At 43.0% G+C, this 20,535-nt stretch overlaps 1 protein-coding gene and 1 pseudogene across 3 annotated transcripts in view; both read left to right on the top strand.

Annotated features, from left to right (window-relative positions):
• SCUBE2 (signal peptide, CUB domain and EGF like domain containing 2) overlaps nt 1–20,024 on the top strand; it is a 39,601-nt gene extending 19,577 nt beyond the window's left edge. For 2 of the 3 annotated variants that reach the window (XM_025038848.1, XM_025038841.1), the window contains 7 exons: nt 7,871–8,041; nt 10,118–10,285; nt 10,981–11,142; nt 13,141–13,338; nt 14,516–14,668; nt 18,458–18,537; nt 19,210–20,024. In XM_025038848.1, the coding sequence (XP_024894616.1) occupies nt 7,871–8,041; nt 10,118–10,285; nt 10,981–11,142; nt 13,141–13,338; nt 14,516–14,668; nt 18,458–18,537; nt 19,210–19,362 (1,085 nt within the window). In that variant the 3' untranslated portion in view covers nt 19,363–20,024. Of the gene's footprint in view, nt 1–7,870; nt 8,042–10,117; nt 10,286–10,980; nt 11,143–13,140; nt 13,424–14,515; nt 14,669–18,457; nt 18,538–19,209 lie in introns of those variants that run through there. The other variant, XM_025038850.1, reaches the window with a different exon arrangement.
• On the top strand, nt 9,194–9,306 carry LOC112469606 (annotated as a pseudogene).
• Nucleotides 20,025–20,535: the final 511 nt, after the last annotated feature.

The raw sequence follows: 20,535 nt of genomic DNA, 5'->3' as shown, positions 1-20,535 counted from the left end.
AAGAAGAGCTTTGAGGGGCCTTCTCTTATGAAGTTCACATTCTAACAGAGGGAGATGAGCAATAAAAAAGTAAAGAGGAAAGGATAATTTCAGAAGTTACTAGTGCTATGAAGATGATAAAATAGAATCAGAGGGGAGGAAGGTTAGTCTCCACAGGGTATTCAGGGAAGGCTCTCAGAATAGGTGACATCTGAGCTAAGACCTAAGTGGGAAGAAGGATCATGCCCTTTTAACAAATAAAGAAACTAAGGCAGAGGGAGGTAAGCCATTTACCCAATGTCACCCAATGAGTAAGTGGCAGAGCCAGGATTCAAATCCAGATCTGATTCAAGAGCCTCTGTTCTCAACTCTCTCAGTTTGAAAACTGTCAGCCATCCTGGGTACAGCCTGCGCCCTGTAATGATCTTCATACTGCACTCATATGGCGAACCTTCCATAGGCCAGCTCTGTGCTAGGTGTGGAGGGGGCCTGCAGAAATATGACACCATCCCACAAGTCACACTTAGCCCTCCCAGGGAAGAGTCGGAAAGCCTTCCCCAAAGATAGAAAGCCTAAGCTGAGTTTTGAAGAATGCACAGATGACATGTAAATGGAGAAGAGAATTCAATAGAGAAACAGTCTTGGGGAATGAGAATGAGAAAGATGTGCACAGAGATTACTGACCTTTTAGTATTACTAAACCTGGAGTGCAGGATGGGATGTGATGGGCTACTAGGCTGGTGGAAAAAGCATGGTAAGTCATGAAAGACCTTGAATATGTTGCTAAGGAGCCTTAACTTTATCTCTAGGCGGCAAGGTGCCATTAAAGGATTTAACCACAAAGCGACTAGGTCAGATCTGTATTCTAAAAAAAAAATCTCTCTGACTGGATTGGGGGGTCAGGATTAGAGGCAGAAAAACCAATTTAGGAGCTTTTGAACGCTTTGCATAAGAAATATGGAGAATGTGAACATCCTAGACAGAATAGAAAAGAAGCAAGGGATTAGAGAAATATTTAGGGGAAAATATAAATAGCATTTGGTGATATATAGAATTGGGAACCGAGAAGAGAAAGGAATTGGAGTGAACTCAGAATTCTGACTTGGCCTCTGATCCTGGCTCTTACTTCCCATATGTCGCTCATCTCACCCAGCCCTGTTTCATATGCAGGAGGCACTGAGAAAAAGCCTGTGGGTTGGTTGAATAGTTAGATGAATGTGATCACTGGGGAAGAAATAATCAGAAAAGATTTATAGGAAAAGCAGGGAGAAAAAATAGGCTCTTGAGAGGGCATGAGAAAGAATGAACTCAGATATAGAAATGGAGACTAAAGACTGAATTTTGAGTCACAGACACTGAGAGAGGAGGTTTTTGAGTCAGGGAGTGAAGCAATCAAAGAAGCACTTTGGAAAGGTTACTCTGATGGTGTAACGGAGCTGAGGCTGGGAGGAACAAAAGGCAAGGGAAATAGAAGGTTTTTTGCAGTAATTTCCATAAGAGATAGTGAGGATCAAAGGACACTAGTGCTATAGGGATGAAGAATAGGGAATGGACAAAAGGGACACACCTGCAGGATGCTGCAGCTGACCGATGGAGCAGGGAGAAGAGAAATCTGGGATTATAATTGTGGTTTGGACTCCAACGGTTGAAGCCTTGGTGACTGAGAGGGTAGAGATGTGTTTATAAACAGAGCAAAGCCAGAGGGGCAGGAGGAATTGGGCAAGGAAGGGAAGAGAAGCATTCCCTTTGGGCAAGTTGAATTTAAGTTGTAACAAGACTTCTAGATAGAGATATCCATGGACATCTGAGTAGGTCTAGGAGAACTACTTCATCTCTCCATGTCCAAACAGTCTACACTTGCTCTGACAATGAAGAAACAGCCCATGCTCCTACCTATGGCCAACTCCTTCACTTAGATTCTGGAGCCCATTCCCTCTCACCGACTCAAGAACATTGTTCCTGCTATTGTCCCCACAAATCCCTCTCCCCCTCTCAGAATTCTTCTTTTCTACTAGATCATTTCCAACAGCACAAAAATCCATCTTCTGTCAAAAAACAAACCCTGCTTTGACTTTACCTCCTCTCTGGATGCTGCCTCATTTCTTTGACCCCCTGTAGAGTAAAACTCCTTGAAAGAGTTGTCTAACCTTCCTGTCTGCCTCCTGGCCTCCCATTTTTTCCTCCACTGTAGCCAATCTGGTTTTCATTCTAAATCCCTTCACTGAAACTGCTTTTTTCTAACAACCTTCATGTTACCAAATCCAGTTGCTGACTCTCACTCAGGCCTCGCTGATCACTGCCTCCCTCCGGAAACACTTTCTTCTGATGGATTTCAGACACGACACACTTCTGGTTCTCCTCCTGCCGTACTGGCTGCTCCCTTTTCTTTTTCTATGCTGGTTCTCCCCTAATTTTTGATCTCGAAAACATCAGGCATTCCCAGGCTGTCTTCTATCGCCCTCCTCTACGTTCACGATCTCCTAGGTGACCTCATCCAGTGCCATAGCTTTAAATGCCACCACATGCTGGTGCCCTCTCCAGCTCTGACGTCTGTTTTGAGTTATAGACTTCTCTATTCCAGAAGTGTTGAACATTTTTGATCTCTCTCTCTCTTTCTCTCTCTCACATACACACACACAGCAAAATATTCTTAAATTTATGAATATTTGCATATTTAGAAATTCCACTTGTACTATTGGCCATTGTATTATGTACATTATGAAGACAGAAGAATGAGATACAGATTAAACAACAATTTTAAATAGCTGGCTAGCATCTTAAGGTATCATGTTTACAATTTGACAAGGTTCATTGTTAACAGTAGTGCTCATAAGTCCATTTTTCAAATAGTCTTCTTGTTAAGCTTTAGTATTTTGGCTCAACTCTTGTCAGATCTTATTGACTAAACGTTATCATTTCTACCTCATGATGTGGTTTGACAAAGAATGAACACTAGGACACGGCTGGCACTTCCCTGTTCACTGTGCTCGCATCTTTGGTTTCGCCTTCAGTCCAGGTTTCTACAGGAATCATTCAAAATATAACAGTTTGGTCGAAACTGGATAATACAGTCAGGAAACCTATTTGACCAGGCACAGTTAAACTGTAATTTTCAATACATTGAAAAGAAGAGAATGAGTCAGGACCTCCCACCCACAGAGTTGTGGAATGCTTTTCTCTTTGGCTGGAGACCGGGTGTCTTCTTCACGTGTGTCTGTGACTCATGAAGATGTACACTGACTGAGGGGCCAGTCTTACAGCATATACTAAACCAGTGAACCTTTCTTTATTTTTTACTTTTTGAGGTAAAAAATTAACATACATAGATGTGAAAATGTTTTGCCCACACCCAGTGGATCGTCTTGTAAACCCTTGAGGTATAATCGGAGACCAGAAGTATAACTAGTGCCTTTTCAATATCAAACTTGCATGGCCAACAAGCATCTCAAGCTCAATGTATCTAAACATAATATTTTATCCTCCTCCCTCCTAAATAAAACCTATTTCTCTCTTATTTCAGTAAATGGCACTTATATTGACCTAGTTGCTTGAGTTGAGAACCTCAGTCTTCTTGACCTCTCTCATTCTGTCATGCACCCCATCTAATCCATTAGCAAATTCTGTCAACTGTGCCTTCAGATTCTATCCTGAATCTAACTAGTTTTCTCTTCCTCCATTATTACCATTCTGTTCCAAGCCACCACCATCTCCTGCCTACTTTATTGTGATAGGCTCTGAATTGTTCTCCTTACCCTTGCCTGCCTTTCGTCGTTCTCAATGCAGCAGCCAGAAGATCTTGTAAAAACATGTCAGATCATTTCACTCCTTCATGTAAACCTCTAATGCACTTAGAATTAGGTCTGATTTCCTTACCATGACCTTCAAGAACCTACGTGATCTGGCCCTTGCTTACTTTTAAAAAGTCATCTCCTATCACCCTGTCCCTTTCACTGTGTTCCTGCTACACTGGCCTTTTTGCTATTAGGCAATGCCTTTGCAAGGCTTTTTTCCTCTGATCTCTGCTCAGAGAGGCCTTTCCTGGATACTCTTTTAAAATAGCATACACACGACTTTCACCCCCATCGCTCTTTGACTTTCCCTAGCACCTTGATTTTTATTTACCTTTATCACAATTACCACTAATTAGCATTCTACTATATACTTCTTTGCTCATTTATTGTCTATATTCTCCACTGAAATGAGAGTCCCTTTAGGGCAGGGCCATATCTGTCTTCTCTGCTATATCTCCAGCTCCTAGAACAGTAGCCAGCACATAATCAGGGCTTAGTAAGTATTTAATTGAATGAATGAATAAATGAATCTTCAGAGGGACAACAGAAGAAATCCCAAGGGTAGTTGCCAACATAAGAGAAAAGAGGGCAAAGGGCAAATCTTTGGGAAAATATTTAAATTAAGGGCAAAAGAGGCACTCCAAAGGAAGTGAAATCTCAGCCCCAGTTAACTAGGCATGAAGAGAACATGGCACACATTGAGGTACCCAGCAAGGGAAGTGTCAAGCTGGGCCCATCTCTCTGCCCCAACTATAAGAATGTTTTCAAATTGCGAACTGAGCACACACCAAAAACGCCAGACATGACAAATCAACCTCTCAGCCCAAGGAGGTGCTGTCTCCTGTTATCTTGAAAGTTTCATTTAAAAAGGGTTCAAACCAGGATCCCGAGGCCACAGCGATGCCTAGAGCGCTGTCACTTCTGAGCCGAGACAAAGCGCAGCTCTAGGACGCCCTGGGAATCTGAATGGGCTGCTTGTGGCTCTCCTTTAGAAGTCAAGGCCTGATTCTTAAGAAAACAGTCAGATGCTAGAGAGTGACCTCTTTTATTAGGTTCACCATCTTAGCCACAGAGAGACTATAGTGTTTGTCCATAGCCTGAAATACTCAAAGGCTGGAGTGTTGAAAAGAGGGCAATCCTTCAGGTCTCTGTCGCCATTAATCCTGGTCCTGCTGGCCTCTCCCTTTTGCATCAGAAAAGCTTTCTTGTATTTTTTTTTTTTTAAAGAAGGGGAGAAAACAGCTGTGTGGGATTTGAGAATGGGATTTTAATGGTCACTGAAGACACACAAAAGCTTTGCTATGATCGTGAAGTGTTCTGGGGGCAATTGACTCCTTTGTCCCAGGCAGCAAAACAAGCTGGCTGCTGGAGGAGAAAAGAGAACCAACTGGAACGTGTGATTGAGGTCTCTTCAGGCCAGATCTTCAGCACATTTGCAAAGAGCTGTTTTCAGACGTCTCTTCATGACATTTCAGAATAGCTTTTTAGTGTTTAGCCCGTTTTTACTTTGTGAAAGAAACAAATTAACGTGGAAGGTGCTTGGCATGAATTATTTCGGTAGGTCTTTCTCTCTGGAAGGAAAATGGAAGCTGTGAGTGACAATATGAGTTTGTTTATGTGAAGCAGGCCTTTCACTGTGAGAAAAAAAGAACTGGTGCCCTCCTTTCCTCAGGGCAGCCCAAGGGGCATTTCTCAGCCCTTTGCTCAGCTGAGAAATTGCAACAGATGTGGGATATTGTGAGGCTTCTCAAAATGTTATCTTGAAAACGCTTTGGCGGGGGAGGAGGGTGTTAAATAGTTCTAAGGAGGAACGGACACCCAGAGCAGCAGGAGCCCATCCAGTTACTCTTTTCAGTGAGAACTGGGTCCCTTGTCGTCCACCCATGGAAGGCGGACAGAGAAACTGTGATGGGACAGACCATACTGATCTGGCTCTAAGTTACAATTACTGGGGCTGTTGGAGTCATTGCCATCATAGAGCACTTTCCCTTTAGGGCGAATGAGTGTTATGCAAACAGCTGTTTCCTAAATGGAAATGGCTTAGGCTAGAGGGGTTCCAGACAGCCTAGGTTTTAGTTACTTTGTGTCAGTCTTCATGACATTTGGCCTGTTAGAACCATGGAGGGGTTATTCTCTCATTTACTGGCTTGCTGTAGGCATCGGGATAATCAGGTAGGGCACAGAATAAACAGTCATGAATCCCTAGTACATAATTCAGTCTAGCTTTTCGGGGGAGCTGAGCTGAAATCAGAGTGATCGTGGAAACCAGCAGGGCTGCATTTAGAGAATAAGTCTAGAGTTACAGGCTTTGTCTGCCACGGATCTATGCATCATACTCATTACAATGTTGTCTGCCAAAAAGCAAGTTTGGTTCACTTTCGATTTTTTTAAAAAAATCAAATCAAAATTATACGTGACGCTGTAAAAGGAAATCCAAACGATATAAAAAAGTATTAACACTTAGAATGTAGAGTAGACCTTATTGATTGATCGCATTTATAGAAATAATATTTGAAATGTGGTTTATTTTGGCTTACTTTGATTTTTTTAAAAGCCTCATTTTAAAAAAATTATAGAGAATAATGAAAAGACATTTTTATTACTGGCAATAGAGAACTTTGTCATGTTTAACTCTATAAGCATATATACAGATTACTTTTGTAGGATAGAATAAAAACAGATATCCCCCCTTACAACTATTCCAAGAGATATAATAACTAATTTTATCATTCGATATTTTGTTTTCTATTTCTTGGTATCTTAAACATAAAAGAGAATGTGTTTATTTCAGTCATACTTCCCTAATGCCCCATAGAGAATCCTTGGCAAAGTCTTAAATTGTGATGCAGTCTGCGTTTTTGTTAAATGACCTTTTCTTCCCTTAATCTCAAAGCTCTTGATCTCACTGTAGGTGTATTTCCCAGATTAGCTGTGAGAACGTGACAAAATTATTTAATGTTCCTAAGTCTTTGTTTCTGTAAAATAGAGCTAATAATAGCACCTAGCTCCTTAAGGTTGTTTTTAGGAATAAATGAGATACTGTAAGTAAAGCTTTTGGCATGGCGTACAGTGGATTGTATGTACTCAACAGATGTTAGCTATTAGGCTCTTTTAGTGGTTATGCTGATGATATTTGAATATCATACTAGAAACACAATTCAATATATTTACTTTATATTTATATCCTACAATAAGATATAAATCCACATTTAACTAACAACACCAGAAATGTAATCAGAAGCATAGTTATTAATTTCCTTGTAGTTTGTTCTTTCGGGAGATATTGATGAGGATTTACTCTTTGTAGCATATTAATTTTATTCCAAATATGAATTGTGCTATTTTGGAGAGCTTCTCTGTAAGACCCTTGAGATCACTCTCCCCTCAGCCACCAGAGAATGACCTTTTCATAGCATAACTTCTGGTCTCATTCCTCTTCTTTCATTGGCTCCTCTACCTGCAGAATAAAATCTAAATGCCTAGCATTTAAGAAATTTTTTAATCTACCCCAAACCTTCCTTTCTTCCCTCTCATCCCATGTGTCATGCATGAATCTTTATGACCTGCCCGCTTTCCTACCTGGGGAGAGTCTAGTCATCCTTCAAGGCCTGATGCAAATGTGGCCTCCTATAAGAAACCTTCCAGGATGCCACCAGCCAGAATTAAAATTACCCTCCTCTCTGTTCTTCCCTTACTAGGCCTATCTATGTTCAATGAATGATTTTCACTTTTATAATCCTTCTGGCAGTCCTGTGTAGTAGGGAGAGTCATCAAGTGCTTGTGCTCAAAAATAATTAGGACCACCATGACCCCTGCCCCCACCATTGTGATCCCCCAAGGACCACCATGATCCCTGCCCCCAAGGAGCTCATGGTCTAGGGTAAGAAGACCCATTAATGCCTCTAACAGGTAGGTAACAGGAATCATGGCAGAGAGGGTATTCAAAGGGAATATAGAGGTGCTGCACATTCTGTATCCAGGGGGTTTGTATGGGGTAATGTGGGGTCATTGCCATTTGTGTACCTTCATCTGTAGCATTCACATTGCCCCTCCTTAGCCTCTGTCTTATCACTGACCAGATCATTTTCTCCTTTGGCTAGTCAGTTGCAGGGCTGGGACATATTATGATGGAGTACAAGAACGCTGCATTTTGTGTCCAAATGGAACCTTCCAAAATGAGGAAGGACAAATCACATGCGAACCATGCCCAAGACCAGAAAATCCTGGGGCCTTGAAGACCTCAGAAGCTTGGAATGTGTCTGAATGTGGAGGTAAGCATTCTGCCTACCCCTTCTTGCTCTTCTAGTCCCCAGTATCATTATTTATATAGGAGGCATAAGTACATTTCAATATAGACAGTGCACACTGCTCCAGGGGCCATATCGGGTTCCTCCCTGGCTCTCCCGTGCCTGACTCAGTGCCTGACACTTGCCGGGTAATGCCCACTTGAATAAATAAATGACAATCTGATAAAATACATCGGCAGAAAAAAGTGTAAATGTTGCAATCACATGCTTTATTCACTATAAATAAATATACCCTAAGACCTGAGTGATCTGCTAGTACATAGAGACTATTGAAAGTATTAAAATGGAGAAAGTAGTTCTGATTATTTTTCTAGCTTTGGTCTCAGATTCATAGCATATTGATATTTTAATAGGATCCACCTGATTGTTAAAAAAAACTCTGTGAAGAGTTTTCAATTGTCTCTTATAAAATGTTAACTCTGGAGCCAAGCTTACTTAGGTTCAGTTGGGCTTCTTTCCTATTTATTAACAAATGTCTTCCCTTTTATTAAATAGAAGAAGGATCAGCTGTATTGACACTGTGGGCTCAAATGGAAGGTGATCTGAGATGGAGATTTGTGGGTGTATATGTGGCACAGTGCGCAGGGCCCCCTGCAGCTCTGGCCTCTCCTTCCAGTGATGCCCAGAGCCAGCTTTAGTTCCCACCTAAATGACCCCAAGTTCAACTGCAGGACCTGTTCTGTTTTAAAAGTCAGATCCTCCGATTGAATGTAACTCCTACCACATCTTTGGCCTGTTATGAAATCCTAGAACTAACTGCAAAGTTGATGAGGAGGTACTTTGGGGCATGTGTTCACACTTATATGTGACCTTTATATTTATAAATATAAGAATATAATAATAATAATAATAACTAACGTTTATTGAATACCTATCTATGCCAGGCATCATGCTAAGTGTATTACATAAACTTTTTATATGGTCGTTGTTTCACGATAACAACTTTATGATGTTAAAGTGACTCCTTCAAGGTCACACAGCCAAGGAGTGGAGGATTTGAAATCAGAAGCCAGGTGTGACAGGTTCCAGACTCCTCACTTGGGTGTGTGTTCATTAAATGCCACTAAAACCCTAACTTATGGGTAGAAAGAAGACTATGAAAATTAATAGAGGAGAGTCTACGGCCATGCTACCCTGAACAAGCCCGATCCCACCTGATCTCGGAAGCTAAGCTGGGTCGGGCCTGGTTAGTACTTGGTTAGTACTAGGAAGACCAGGTGCTGTAGGCGTAAAACATAAAAAAATAAGGGATTGTAAGATGACAAGCTCCTTGCAATCTGTGAGGTCAACCAAGGGTTGCCTCGCCTAAAAAAAAAAAAAAAAGAAAGAAAATTAATAGAGGAGAGATGATTAGGAATACAAGTGACAACAGATTTTTATAGCATCTTGCCTATGATGAGCTAGTTGTCATAGAAGCTGTGCTCCTTGTCATAAACTAAAAAAATAGTAATAAGATAAGGTGCTTAAAGTAAAGGCCACTTGGTTCCTCAGTCAATGTGAATTGGTTGCTTGGATTTCATAGACTAATTGAGGGAGGCCAGGACACACCTGAGGGTAAGGAGATGTAACATAGTAAATATAATTGGTAAAACAGGAGATTCTTCTGTGACTGGAAGAGTCTTTCTATCAGTAGGATGTACTCAGCTGGGTGAGGGTATACTTCTGGGTTGAATGACCAGATTGGTTTGAGAGCTGAGAACCCTCTCTCTGGGGTCTTCTGCATTGCAGGTGCTGCCTGGGCCCTGTGCAGTCCTAAGCCTGAAGCACACCCAGGCCTGCTCCATGCTTGGGAAGCAGTCAGCATTTGGCTCCTTGGAGACATCTTTGCACTTTACTATGTAGCCCTCTGGGTAAACATCAGGCACTCACATGCCACCTACTCGGGGTCAGTGGCAGGGCAGGACAGGGCTTCTGTCATTGAGGTGGGGGCTGAGTCAGCACAGACTGTCAGGCCTGTCCAAAGTCTGATGTCATCTGCAGAGAGATGGGAAAGGATCTCTGCCCTGGGGGCCTTGCTCACTTAGGGTCATTGGTCTCCAGGTCTGTGCCAACCTGGTGAATATTCTGCTGATGGCTTTACACCCTGCCAGCTCTGTGCCCTGGGCACATTCCAGCCTGAAGTTGGCCGTACTTCCTGCTTCTCCTGTGGTGGAGGCCTCCCCACTAAACATCTGGGAGCCACTTCCTTCCAGCACTGTGAAACCAGAGGTGAGGATGTGGCAATTTGCCTTTTTCCAGAACTGAATTTCCCATTTGAGAACCACAGGAGTCTGACGAAGCTCTGATGAAGCCCAGCCCAGAGGGGCCCTGGGTGGTGCCCCACTGGCTGGGATGTCAGGTCCCGCTTTATCCACCCCTGCAGGATATGCAGGGAGCACGGGAATCCCCTAAACATGGCTGGAGGGACAACCAGGGAGAGATGAGCAGGTGTACACAGGTTCCCCAGCTTCTTCCTCCCAGCCTTCCTCCCTCTCAGCACTCTTACCTAGAGCGACCCACCATCCCACCCTGACACGTCCTACCCCTTCTCCAGAGCCCTACTCCTGCTGCCTCTTGTAGGAGCCCAGGTTCACACCCAGTGTCAGTTCTGTACCCTCAATACTCACAAACATGCTCTGCATGAAGACGAGTTGTAACTGTTTATTCCTGACTCTGCATGGACCACAAACTTTTTGAAGATACAGCCATACTTTGTTCCCTTTGTGTTTTTCTTAGCAACATGAGTCACAAGTTCCACCTAGGCTGGCTATTTAGAGAATTAAGTGTTGATTAGCCACAGATTAGTAGGAAAGCAGTACTTCATTTGGGATAAAAATTGATTTCATTAACTGTGACATCTTTTATCTTGCATTGGATAAAAATACATTTTTTTTCATTCTTTCCACTCATTCCTGTTTGCACAGTTCAATGTTCTCCTGGACACTTCTACAACACCACCACTCACCGATGTATTCGTTGCCCAGCAGGAACATATCAGCCTGAATTTGGAAAAAATAATTGTGTTTCTTGCCCAGGAAATACTACGACTGACTTTGATGGCTCCACAAATATAACCCAGTGTAAAAGTAGGTCTCTCTCTAAGGCTTTTCACAGCGCTAATTACAAAGTCAAGTGCCTGGGTCCGTGTGTGTGTGTGTGTGTGTGTGTGTGTGTGTGTGTGTGTGTGTGTGTGTGTGTGTGTGTGTGTCTGTGTGTGTCTGTGTGTGTCTGTGTCAAGGATCTCAGGTTCATTCAGAACCATGTACATGTTCTTAGCCCAGCTCACGACTTTGTAGACCAGCACTGAAAGAGAGCAGGGCTTGACCCCCAGGTAGTCACCTTTATTGATTCTGGCTACTTCTCTAGGCACATTCACAGGCCTGTAGTTGCTGTAATTTCCTCCGAAGGGCAAAATTTCAATTCATCCCTGTTCAGCCAGCATTATTTCAGGACTGCTATGTGCCAGGCAGAACAAGTCCCTAGCCTCTCAGGTAGCACAAGCTGTGGGATCGTGAAGGACGGAGCAACTCATTCTGTCTGGAGAAATGAGCAAAGTCTTCTGGAGGGCATGAGAAGGTTTTGGTGGGGAGACTGTGGGGAGAGCAGGAGAAAAAGCTTTATGCCTAAGAGCGTAGCTGGGAGGAAGCACAGCCTCAGAAAAGCAAAATGCTTTTGGGGAAGAGACTCCAGGAAGGGAAGCCTTGAATACTACAGTAAGGAGTTTGATTGGTATTTTATGAGAATGAGGAAGCACATCATTCAATGACTTCTTGTCGTGTTGTTTGTTTGTTTGTAACCATTGTGTAAAATTCTCTAGTAAAGGCCAAAAAGTAAATCTCAGCTGATTTGGTCTCATTAAGACAGCAATGTTGAGGAGCAAGGAGGCTTCCCTAAACTGGAGGAGTTTGGGATTGACAGGGGCGGTGAATCATTTCAATTTTATGATTGGAAGATTATCTAGTTTTCTCTCTATCCCAATGAAGTCCCTTTAACCATATCTTCACAAGTAGCCCTCTAATCTCTTCTCGAATACTTGGCATAACAAGAATCTTACTACCTGTCATGATATCCTAGATTTGGGGAAGTTCACAGTGTTGGAAGGTTCTTCTCCACACCAAGATGAAATCTGTTTCTTGTCCTCCCACCCTCTGCTCTTTGGGAGCCACATGGCATGTTCCTTCAGGCTCGAAGGCAATTTTTTCAACTCCAAGGCTTTCCCTTCCCCATCCTCTAAGAAGAAAAGTCTGCTTATTTTTTTTTTACTGGAGTAATAAATCCCAGTTACAATTAAAAAGGAAAAGGGTAATTTCTTTAACATTTTCTCTTGCACAGATTCACCTGACAGTTTTAAACAATAAATCCTTTGAGGGCAAGGATTGTGTCTTTCTCATTTCTGAACCCCCAGAGCTTTTGATAACATTTGTTGGATGAGGAAAGTCAATGAATGAATATGTGGCTGAGGGGTGTGTTTGTCTGTGTGTGTGTGCGCGTGCGCATGAGCACGTGTGTGTGTGTGTGCGTGTGTTCACTCCTTGTCTTTGGTGCCAGAGGTGAATATCTAGCCTGCCCCATACTGACTGATAGCTAATTAGAATTCTCTTCCCCACTTAAAAATAAAACATGGTCTTGATCAGAGAAAAAAGCGAAAGAATATGGCTGTCATGTCTTCATCAAAGATCTCTAGGAAAGGGTTAAATGTCCTCTACTGAGCAGTAAGCTCTGTTCTCCCAGATTTTGACAGACCTAGAGGTTCTGTGTCATGGTTCCCCTGGCACTTGGACTTTGTAAACAAAATATTGAAAACTAAAGTTGTCCTTTTGTTTCACAAACGCCTGCCCCTGACCTTGAGCACCGTTAAGCTAAAAAGAAAATGATGCCTGAGAACTCAGAAGGGTGGGCTCTGTGTGGGGAGCGAATGTAGCTAGGCTCCCAGAGGGGACCCTGGGCATAACAGGACAGATTCAATCCCAGGATACTATCATTTCCAGGCCCCATTCCTCAATGACAAAAGGGACACAGTGGTTCTCAGTGGCTATGGCAGAGTGATGTTGTGCCTTTATAACTCATGGCATTTCCTCTTCCAGACAGAAGATGTGGCGGGGAGCTGGGAGATTTCACCGGATACATCGAATCCCCAAATTACCCAGGCAATTACCCGGCCAACACTGAGTGTACGTGGACCATCAACCCGCCCCCCAAGCGCCGCATCTTGATTGTGGTCCCTGAGATCTTCCTGCCTATAGAGGATGACTGTGGAGACTACCTGGTGATGCGGAAAACCTGTGCGTCCTACCCCTCTGCTCCCCCCCGCCTCCCAGGGCCAGCTGGGAAGCCTGATGACATGCCCCCCACCACCCAGCTTTCAATGTGAGAACCAGATCTAGAATATCACCTTTGTATTAGAATAGAGATGAGTCATAAGTTTTTAGAGTTTGCCAAGAAACAAAATTTAGACAAAAACCACACACTGAGGCCTCTTGCTGAACCCCAGTGGGATTCCTGCAGGTCAGTCTTTGCTCTGTGCTTGCTGGGTACCTTCTTCCACAAGGACACAGAGAATCGATGAAGCTCATGCATGGCTGGACCTGGACACTTACCTCACTCTAGGAATTAACTCGTGGCGTGGGAACTGACCAAAGCAAAAGGCATGGTCCAGCCAGGAAGAACCCTCCTCCCATCTTGACACATGACCCAGTGTCCACAAAGGGACTCTGCAGTCAGCACAGCTTAGAGATAGTGTAGTGAGTGGGCTCCGCGGCTAGACTGCCTGGGTCTGACTCCCAGCTCCACTTCTTATTAGTTCTGTGGTCTTGGGCATACTTTTTGGGTTTTCTTTGCCTCAGTTTCCTCATCCATTAAAATGTGATAATGTTGTTACCTCATAGGGTTATCACGAGGAATAAATGAGTTCATATTCATAAAGCATATGTGTTTGCTGTTCTTATTAGTGGTTTCAGTGTCGGAAGACAGGTGTGGGTCTTGACTTTTCCACGTACTGGCTGTGTGACCCTGGCCAGGTGCTTAATCTCTATAAATGAGACAACAACTGAACCAGCTTTCTACAGTTTTCAGAGAGTTAGTTAGATAAAGTTTATAAAGTGCGTAGCACACTGCCTGGTCCTAGGACGCATGTAGTAGTTGGCGGTAATTATTACTAGGTTACAGCAGGTCAGCTCTGGGATGTAAGGACTCCTTCCCCAGCTCCTAGTGTGCTGCAGCCTGGGCTGCTGCCATTCGCTTGGCCACAGGCCTTTCAGTTAGCCTCCCCTGGAGGCCCACATCACCAAATGCATCTACTCAATTTCCCGGACTTTAGCTCTTATGATGGCTCGGCTGGGCCTGAAGAGCTCTTGAGCATAATTTGTTTTATAGTGTGAGCATTTGAAAAAATAAATGTTCATCGTATGCCTACTCAGTGATGAATTTTGAACCCTACCCCTCTCTAACTTCCCTTGGCAGCTTCATCCAATTCTGTGACGACATATGAAACCTGCCAGACCTATGAACGCCCTATTGCCTTCACCTCCAGATCAAAGAAGCTGTGGATTCAGTTTAAGTCCAACGAAGGGAACAGCGCCAGAGGGTTCCAGGTCCCCTATGTGACATATGATGGTAAGTGCTATGAAGCTGGGGCTGCCTTTGGAGAAGGCTCTACTTGGGAGGAGCATCTCTGCTTTGAACAGAATCAACTTCTGGGCCAACTGGTGGATTAATGACCAGCGCACATGCCCAGAAAGTCAGGCAAGATAAGGACAAAGGACATTGCTGACTCATAAGTGCCAAATTTTAAACCGGCATTTGGGAACGCTGACTACTGGAATGAAAAGATGTTTTAGAAAATAAAAGGGAGCATAGCTTGGTGGGTAAGAACATGGGCTTTGGAGTCAGCTCGCCTAGTTTTATCTCTATTGTGATTTTGTGTATGTTACTTACAATCTCTAAGCCTCATTTTCTTAATGGGCAAATGATGATAATCATTAAACTTAATGTAAGAGTTCAATGGGAATATATCTGATGGACTTGGTGCAATGCCCAGCACATAGTAAATACTCAATAAATATTAACATAATTGTGGCTTTTATTAAAAGGAATCCTGAGGAGAGGGGAGAAAGACTCAAGTTCTGGCCCTATGTTTACCACTAACTCACTGAGTGATTTTGGGCAAGTCAGATGACTTCTCTGGTTTCATTTTCTTCTTGTTAAATGAAAGGATATCTTTGGAGCCCTACTTAGCTCTGACACTTTGTTGACCAACATTTACTAAGAATAGAAAATAAACTGGACCTTGTCCCAGAGGACCTCATAATCTATAGGGGAAGAGTCATCTGTTCATTCATGAACTTATTCATTCATCCATCCAACAAATATTTAATGAGCATCTACTGTGCCAGGCATTGGGCTAAGTGCTGGAGACAACATGGTAAGTGATAGAAACATAAAAAAGTATATTTGTCATAGATGCTATAATGGGGCATGTACTATCCTCTGTGTGAAGATAGAAGAAGTGGCAACAGTTAATTTTGCATGAGTTTTTGAAAGATTTGGAGAAGAGTCTCAAGAGATTTGGATCTAGAAAGAACATGAGATTTTTGTTTTGTTTTATAAATGGGAGGAAGAACACTCACGAAGAAGGAATGACAAAGTACTTGGCATGTGTGGAGACTGATGATTTGGCCAGTTAGTCGAGTGCATGGGACTTAGCGCTGAGAGATGAGATTAGGAGGGGATGGGGGTTAGGCTGTGAGTGCCAAACTTAGAAGAGTAAATCTAATCGTATAGGGAGCCATTGAAGGTGTTTAGACAGACAAGTGCCCAAAGTAGGTCTTTTGGAAAGAAAATATTCTATGGATTTCCTAAAAACACTTCACATAGTTTATTTCTAATGTATTCCAAAAGCTAGGATCATCCTCTCTGCACCAGAAACCATGTCAAATACCCAAGACATGGGCTCTTAGTATCGGACTCCTAGGTAGACACAAGTGCCTCCCACAGGGCCCTGCTGAAAGACAGAGTGCCTCATCTACCTGAAAGCAGCCAACTGAAAACCTCCCCTATCTGGAATCAAGAAGGAACCAAAACGTGGAGACTCTAGAATAAGTGTCATAAAAGCTCACATAGTTTAGTCTGGCTGTTCTGAACTCTGCCTTTGTGATACAAGAAAACATCTTGATTTTTTAAAAAATTAAAGACAAAAGGAAATTACACATAACCCTGGTCAGGCCCACAGGAGTGCGTCTTGCACATGTTACAGCAGAAAGTAGTTGAAAATTGCTGCTTTGGCCATACAGAAGACATTTAGGTCTTCACCTAGAGCCTATTTAATATATTTTTTAAACATATGTTTCAGATAAGTTTGATATATGGTTTCTAAGCTCAGAAGAACAGATATCACATTTAAAAAGGGCAGATGAGGCCTCTGTAGACTGTCCCACTGACTGCTGGGGAACAGGGAGAACTGTAGTCATGACTAATGTGGGCTGAGCATCACTGAGCACCAGGCACATGTGAAGTGCCTTTGACATGGCATATTCCTCACAATCACCCATAAAATAGACACGATTCTTTCCTAATTTTACAGATGAAGCCACTCTGGTGTGAGATTTAGCTGGCCCAAGGTCATAGCAGCATAAAGTTGCAGAGGTCTTTGGGGCTATAGGTCTTGAGTTCTTGCCTATAATACCTGACTGCTTTGTTCATGACTGTTAGAGCAAGTGGGGAGACACAGTAGTTCTTAAAAGCAGAGGAAATATTTTTAAAAGGGAGTGGTCTGGAAGCATTTGATATAGTGGTAAACAGCTCTCCAGCTCTCTCTGAAGCAGAACATAGCACAGCAAATGCCCATCATCAAAAGGAGCTAGTCCTCTGAGGTAGGGACTCAGCAGCAGAGGCATTCAAGATAAAAAGCATGTGCCCTTACTCATATTTTATACTCACTAAAATAAAAGCATAAGGAGAAAGATGCCACATGAATAGAGTACTAGTGAGATTGCATATGTGTTAAATTGTAATTATGAGTAGTATACTATTAATTTCCATTTACAATCACTTGACGAGGGGACGCTTTTTCAAGAACTCCTCCCACACAGTTCCAGTGACGTTCTTATGATTTGTTTGGTTTTGTTGCACATGATATGCATACAAAGAGGCATTTTTTTTTCAGCAAGATTGTGTTTTGCATATGCTTGATTTGAATTATGACTGTAGGAAATAGACTAGACTTTGAAGGGGTTCCATGTGGAGAGGGCTTACACTGTGTGCTCTGCATTTAATGTGTATGTCAGGACCCAAAATTATTAATGAGAAAATGAGTAACTTTCTTCCCTTTCCAACCAGCCAAATTCTCCCCACCCCTAACCCCATTCAAGAAAAAGGAGAGAAAGGTCTTGCTTGGTGGATAAGAAGCTTGATAGTTTTATATAATGTAAGGACAGAGAGAAAAAAAAGGAAGAGGAGAGAAAGGAGAAAAGTAGAGAGGGAGAGAAGAGCCATGAGCCTGGATGAGCTCACCAGGGAGTGAGTATAGACAGAAAAGAGATGACAATCAAGCACTGAGCTCTGGGACCCTCCTACAATAATAGGTCAGGAAGAGAAGAAGGAAAAGCAACAGAGCCTCAGACAAAGAAACCATTGGGGTACAAGGAAAACCAAAGAGTGTGGTGTCCTGGAAGCTGAGTGAAGAAGTGGATCAAGGAGGAGGGGTAATTCGTCAAATCAAATGCTACTGATGCATCAAGGAAGATAAGGATTGAGAGTTGACCTTTGGGATTTAGCAACATGAAGGCCATTGGTGACCTTGACAAGCAGTTTTGGGTGAGTGGTAGAGTCCAAAGCTGACTGGACTGGGTTTGAGAAAGAAAGAAATCAGAGACAAAAATCAGAGACAGTGAGTGTTCACAATTCTTTCAAGGCGTTTTGCTACAGATGGGAGCAGAGACACAGGATGGAAGCTGGAAGGAGAAATGAGGTCAAGAGAGGGACTTTTTTTTGGATTGGAGACATAACAGCATGTTTGCATGCTGAAGGAAGAGACTAGTAGAGAGAGGACATTTTATTATATAGGAAAGAAAGAGCAGAATTACTGGAACAATGCCCTTGATTTTGTGAGAGAAGATGGAGCCAGTGAGCAAAGTGGAAGGATAGGCCTTGACTGGATGCACAGAGGGTTTATCTGAAGGAAGACAGAACAGGAAAGATGGGTGCCAATGCTGGAAGGTGAAAGGATGTGCTGGGGAGTCTATGGATGTTATCTTCTGATTGCCTCCCTGATAGCAGAGGTCGTTGTTCTGACAGCAGCTACAGAAGGAGCATTTCTCAGAACCTTATTTAAAAAAAAGGAAAGAAAAACTGAGTTTGGAAGTAACTAAACCATACAAATGTAAAATATGTCCTTTCTTCCAATAGAGGACTACCAGGAACTCATTGAAGACATAGTTCGAGATGGAAGGCTCTATGCATCTGAGAATCATCAGGAAATACTCAAGGTGAGTATGTACCGAAGGTGGACATGGCAGTCATGCACAGAGCTTCCGAGCAACCTTCAGAGGAAGGTCTCCTTGCTCTGTATTGCCATCTTTCAGACACCTAGCCTGCTCTGGGCTGAGCTCAGTTTTATATCTTCACTAGACTTCATTAAAAAAAAATTTCACGAGGCTGTCTGTAGTGTTGTCAAGTGAAGTTGTATTTTTTCAATTTGGAAATGTGTGGAAGAGCAGTGGGAAACTTGTTTATCATAAATCCAGGGCAGCAGCAAATTGTTTTCATGTTTGTTCTCCAAATAGTTGAAGATCCTCAGCTCCTCCATCCTTCAAGCATGAAATTCACCAAATTTTAGATGCTTATAAGTAATTTCAATAAGCACTTGCCATGTCACTAACCCAATAAATATTCCCTAAATGCCAATGTTGCTTGCATCTTGTCTGGTTTAGAAAAAGAAAACAGTTTTTTATATATTAAGTCTTCCTTTATAAAAGCAATACATGCTTTTTGTTGATAATTAGGAAAAATAAAAACTAGAAAAAAGTTAAAACTCAGTTTTTGAAAAACAAAGTGTTTTTCAGCTAATCAGCCTAACACTGGGTCATTATAGTTCCATTGGCAAAATTTCAGAATGTTTAAATATTTTGGCCCAGTAACAAAACTTCTGTTCATTTTAGGATAAGAAGCTGATCAAGGCACTGTTTGATGTCCTGGCCCATCCCCAGAACTATTTCAAGTACACGGCCCAGGAGTCCCGGGAGATGTTTCCAAGATCTTTCATCCGATTGTTGCGTTCCAAAGTGTCCAGGTTTTTGAGACCGTACAAATGAGTCTGCCCACATGCCACTTAGTTCCATGTTCTGCCTGTGGGCTGGTGGGACACAGCTGTCTGCTTCCGCAGCCAGCATAGTCAGATATCACTGCCTCCAGTAGCAGTGACTCGTTAGAGTTCCATTTTTATAGATAATACATATATTTTGGTAAAATGAACTTGGTTTTTCTTTCTCAGCATTGTGAATGTGGACTGAGAAAGGCTTGGAGTCATACCCGCTCCTCATTGCTGTGGGCAGATATGTCTTAGATACATCAAGGGCTGGCTGAGCTGGACCTCAGTCAGCTCAGGTGAGACTCACCTGTCCTTCCTGGTTCTCACTCCTCCCCAAGTGGGCTGTGGTGGAAAGGAGGCCACAGAAGGGGCTGCCTCACCTGAAACCTCAGCTTCCTCCAGCCCAGCCCTCCCTAAGGGAGCTCTCTGCATCCAGGTACAAGCTCTGACCACGCAGATCAGGAAAAGGGAGGTAGGGGAGAGGAGGGAGGGAGAGCCCTCTAGACGCCATCCACACACCTGAGACCTGGTAGGACTCTGTTTCTCCGCAGCCTTCTTCTCCAGGTTGTGTGGCCTAAGTTTGATCCCAGGATCTTGAGTTCTAAGCATTGATCATTAAAATACACTTAAAACAGAAAGAATTAGAAATAAAAAGATAAAAACTAAGTAATTCCTCAGACTTAATAATGTAGACCAATTGACAGCCTTCTTTGTTGCCATCTTCCACTCTGTAGCAAAGGCCCAGTGCAGGTTTTATCCCTAGCGATGTCTTTAGACACTCTTCTGGACACGGTGATGGGGCCTGGAGAGCGGGTCGGACATGATCTCCTTGGTGGATGAGAATTCATGAAAAGGAGACTTTACAAACCTTGAGTCATACTGCAAAGGGTCCTGTTTCCACAGTGGGCTTCCCACCAGGGCTGTCCGAGGTCCAGGTGGGACGTGGTAAAGACCAGCCTGTTATATTTGCCTTGTTTTCTCACCCTCCAGGGTGAGAGACTGGCTCAGCTCTGAGGACATGAGCAGCGCTGCTAAGGGTAGTCTCTCTTAATGGTCACATCATTGCCAGAGGCATCTACACAAATCCTGGCCTCTGAGTACCGTGGAATCATCTCACTTGTGGTCAGCACAACAGGGCCTCACAATCATTTTCTTCTACAGGAACTTGAATTTTTAA

The sequence above is a fragment of the Pteropus alecto genome, unplaced genomic scaffold, assembly GCF_000325575.1.
Source record: "Pteropus alecto unplaced genomic scaffold, ASM32557v1 scaffold461, whole genome shotgun sequence".
In the NCBI taxonomy this organism is placed as follows: Eukaryota; Metazoa; Chordata; class Mammalia; order Chiroptera; family Pteropodidae; genus Pteropus; species Pteropus alecto.
The sequence above is the reverse complement of the archived record's forward strand: the minus strand, read 5'-3'. Positions and strand labels throughout refer to the sequence as shown.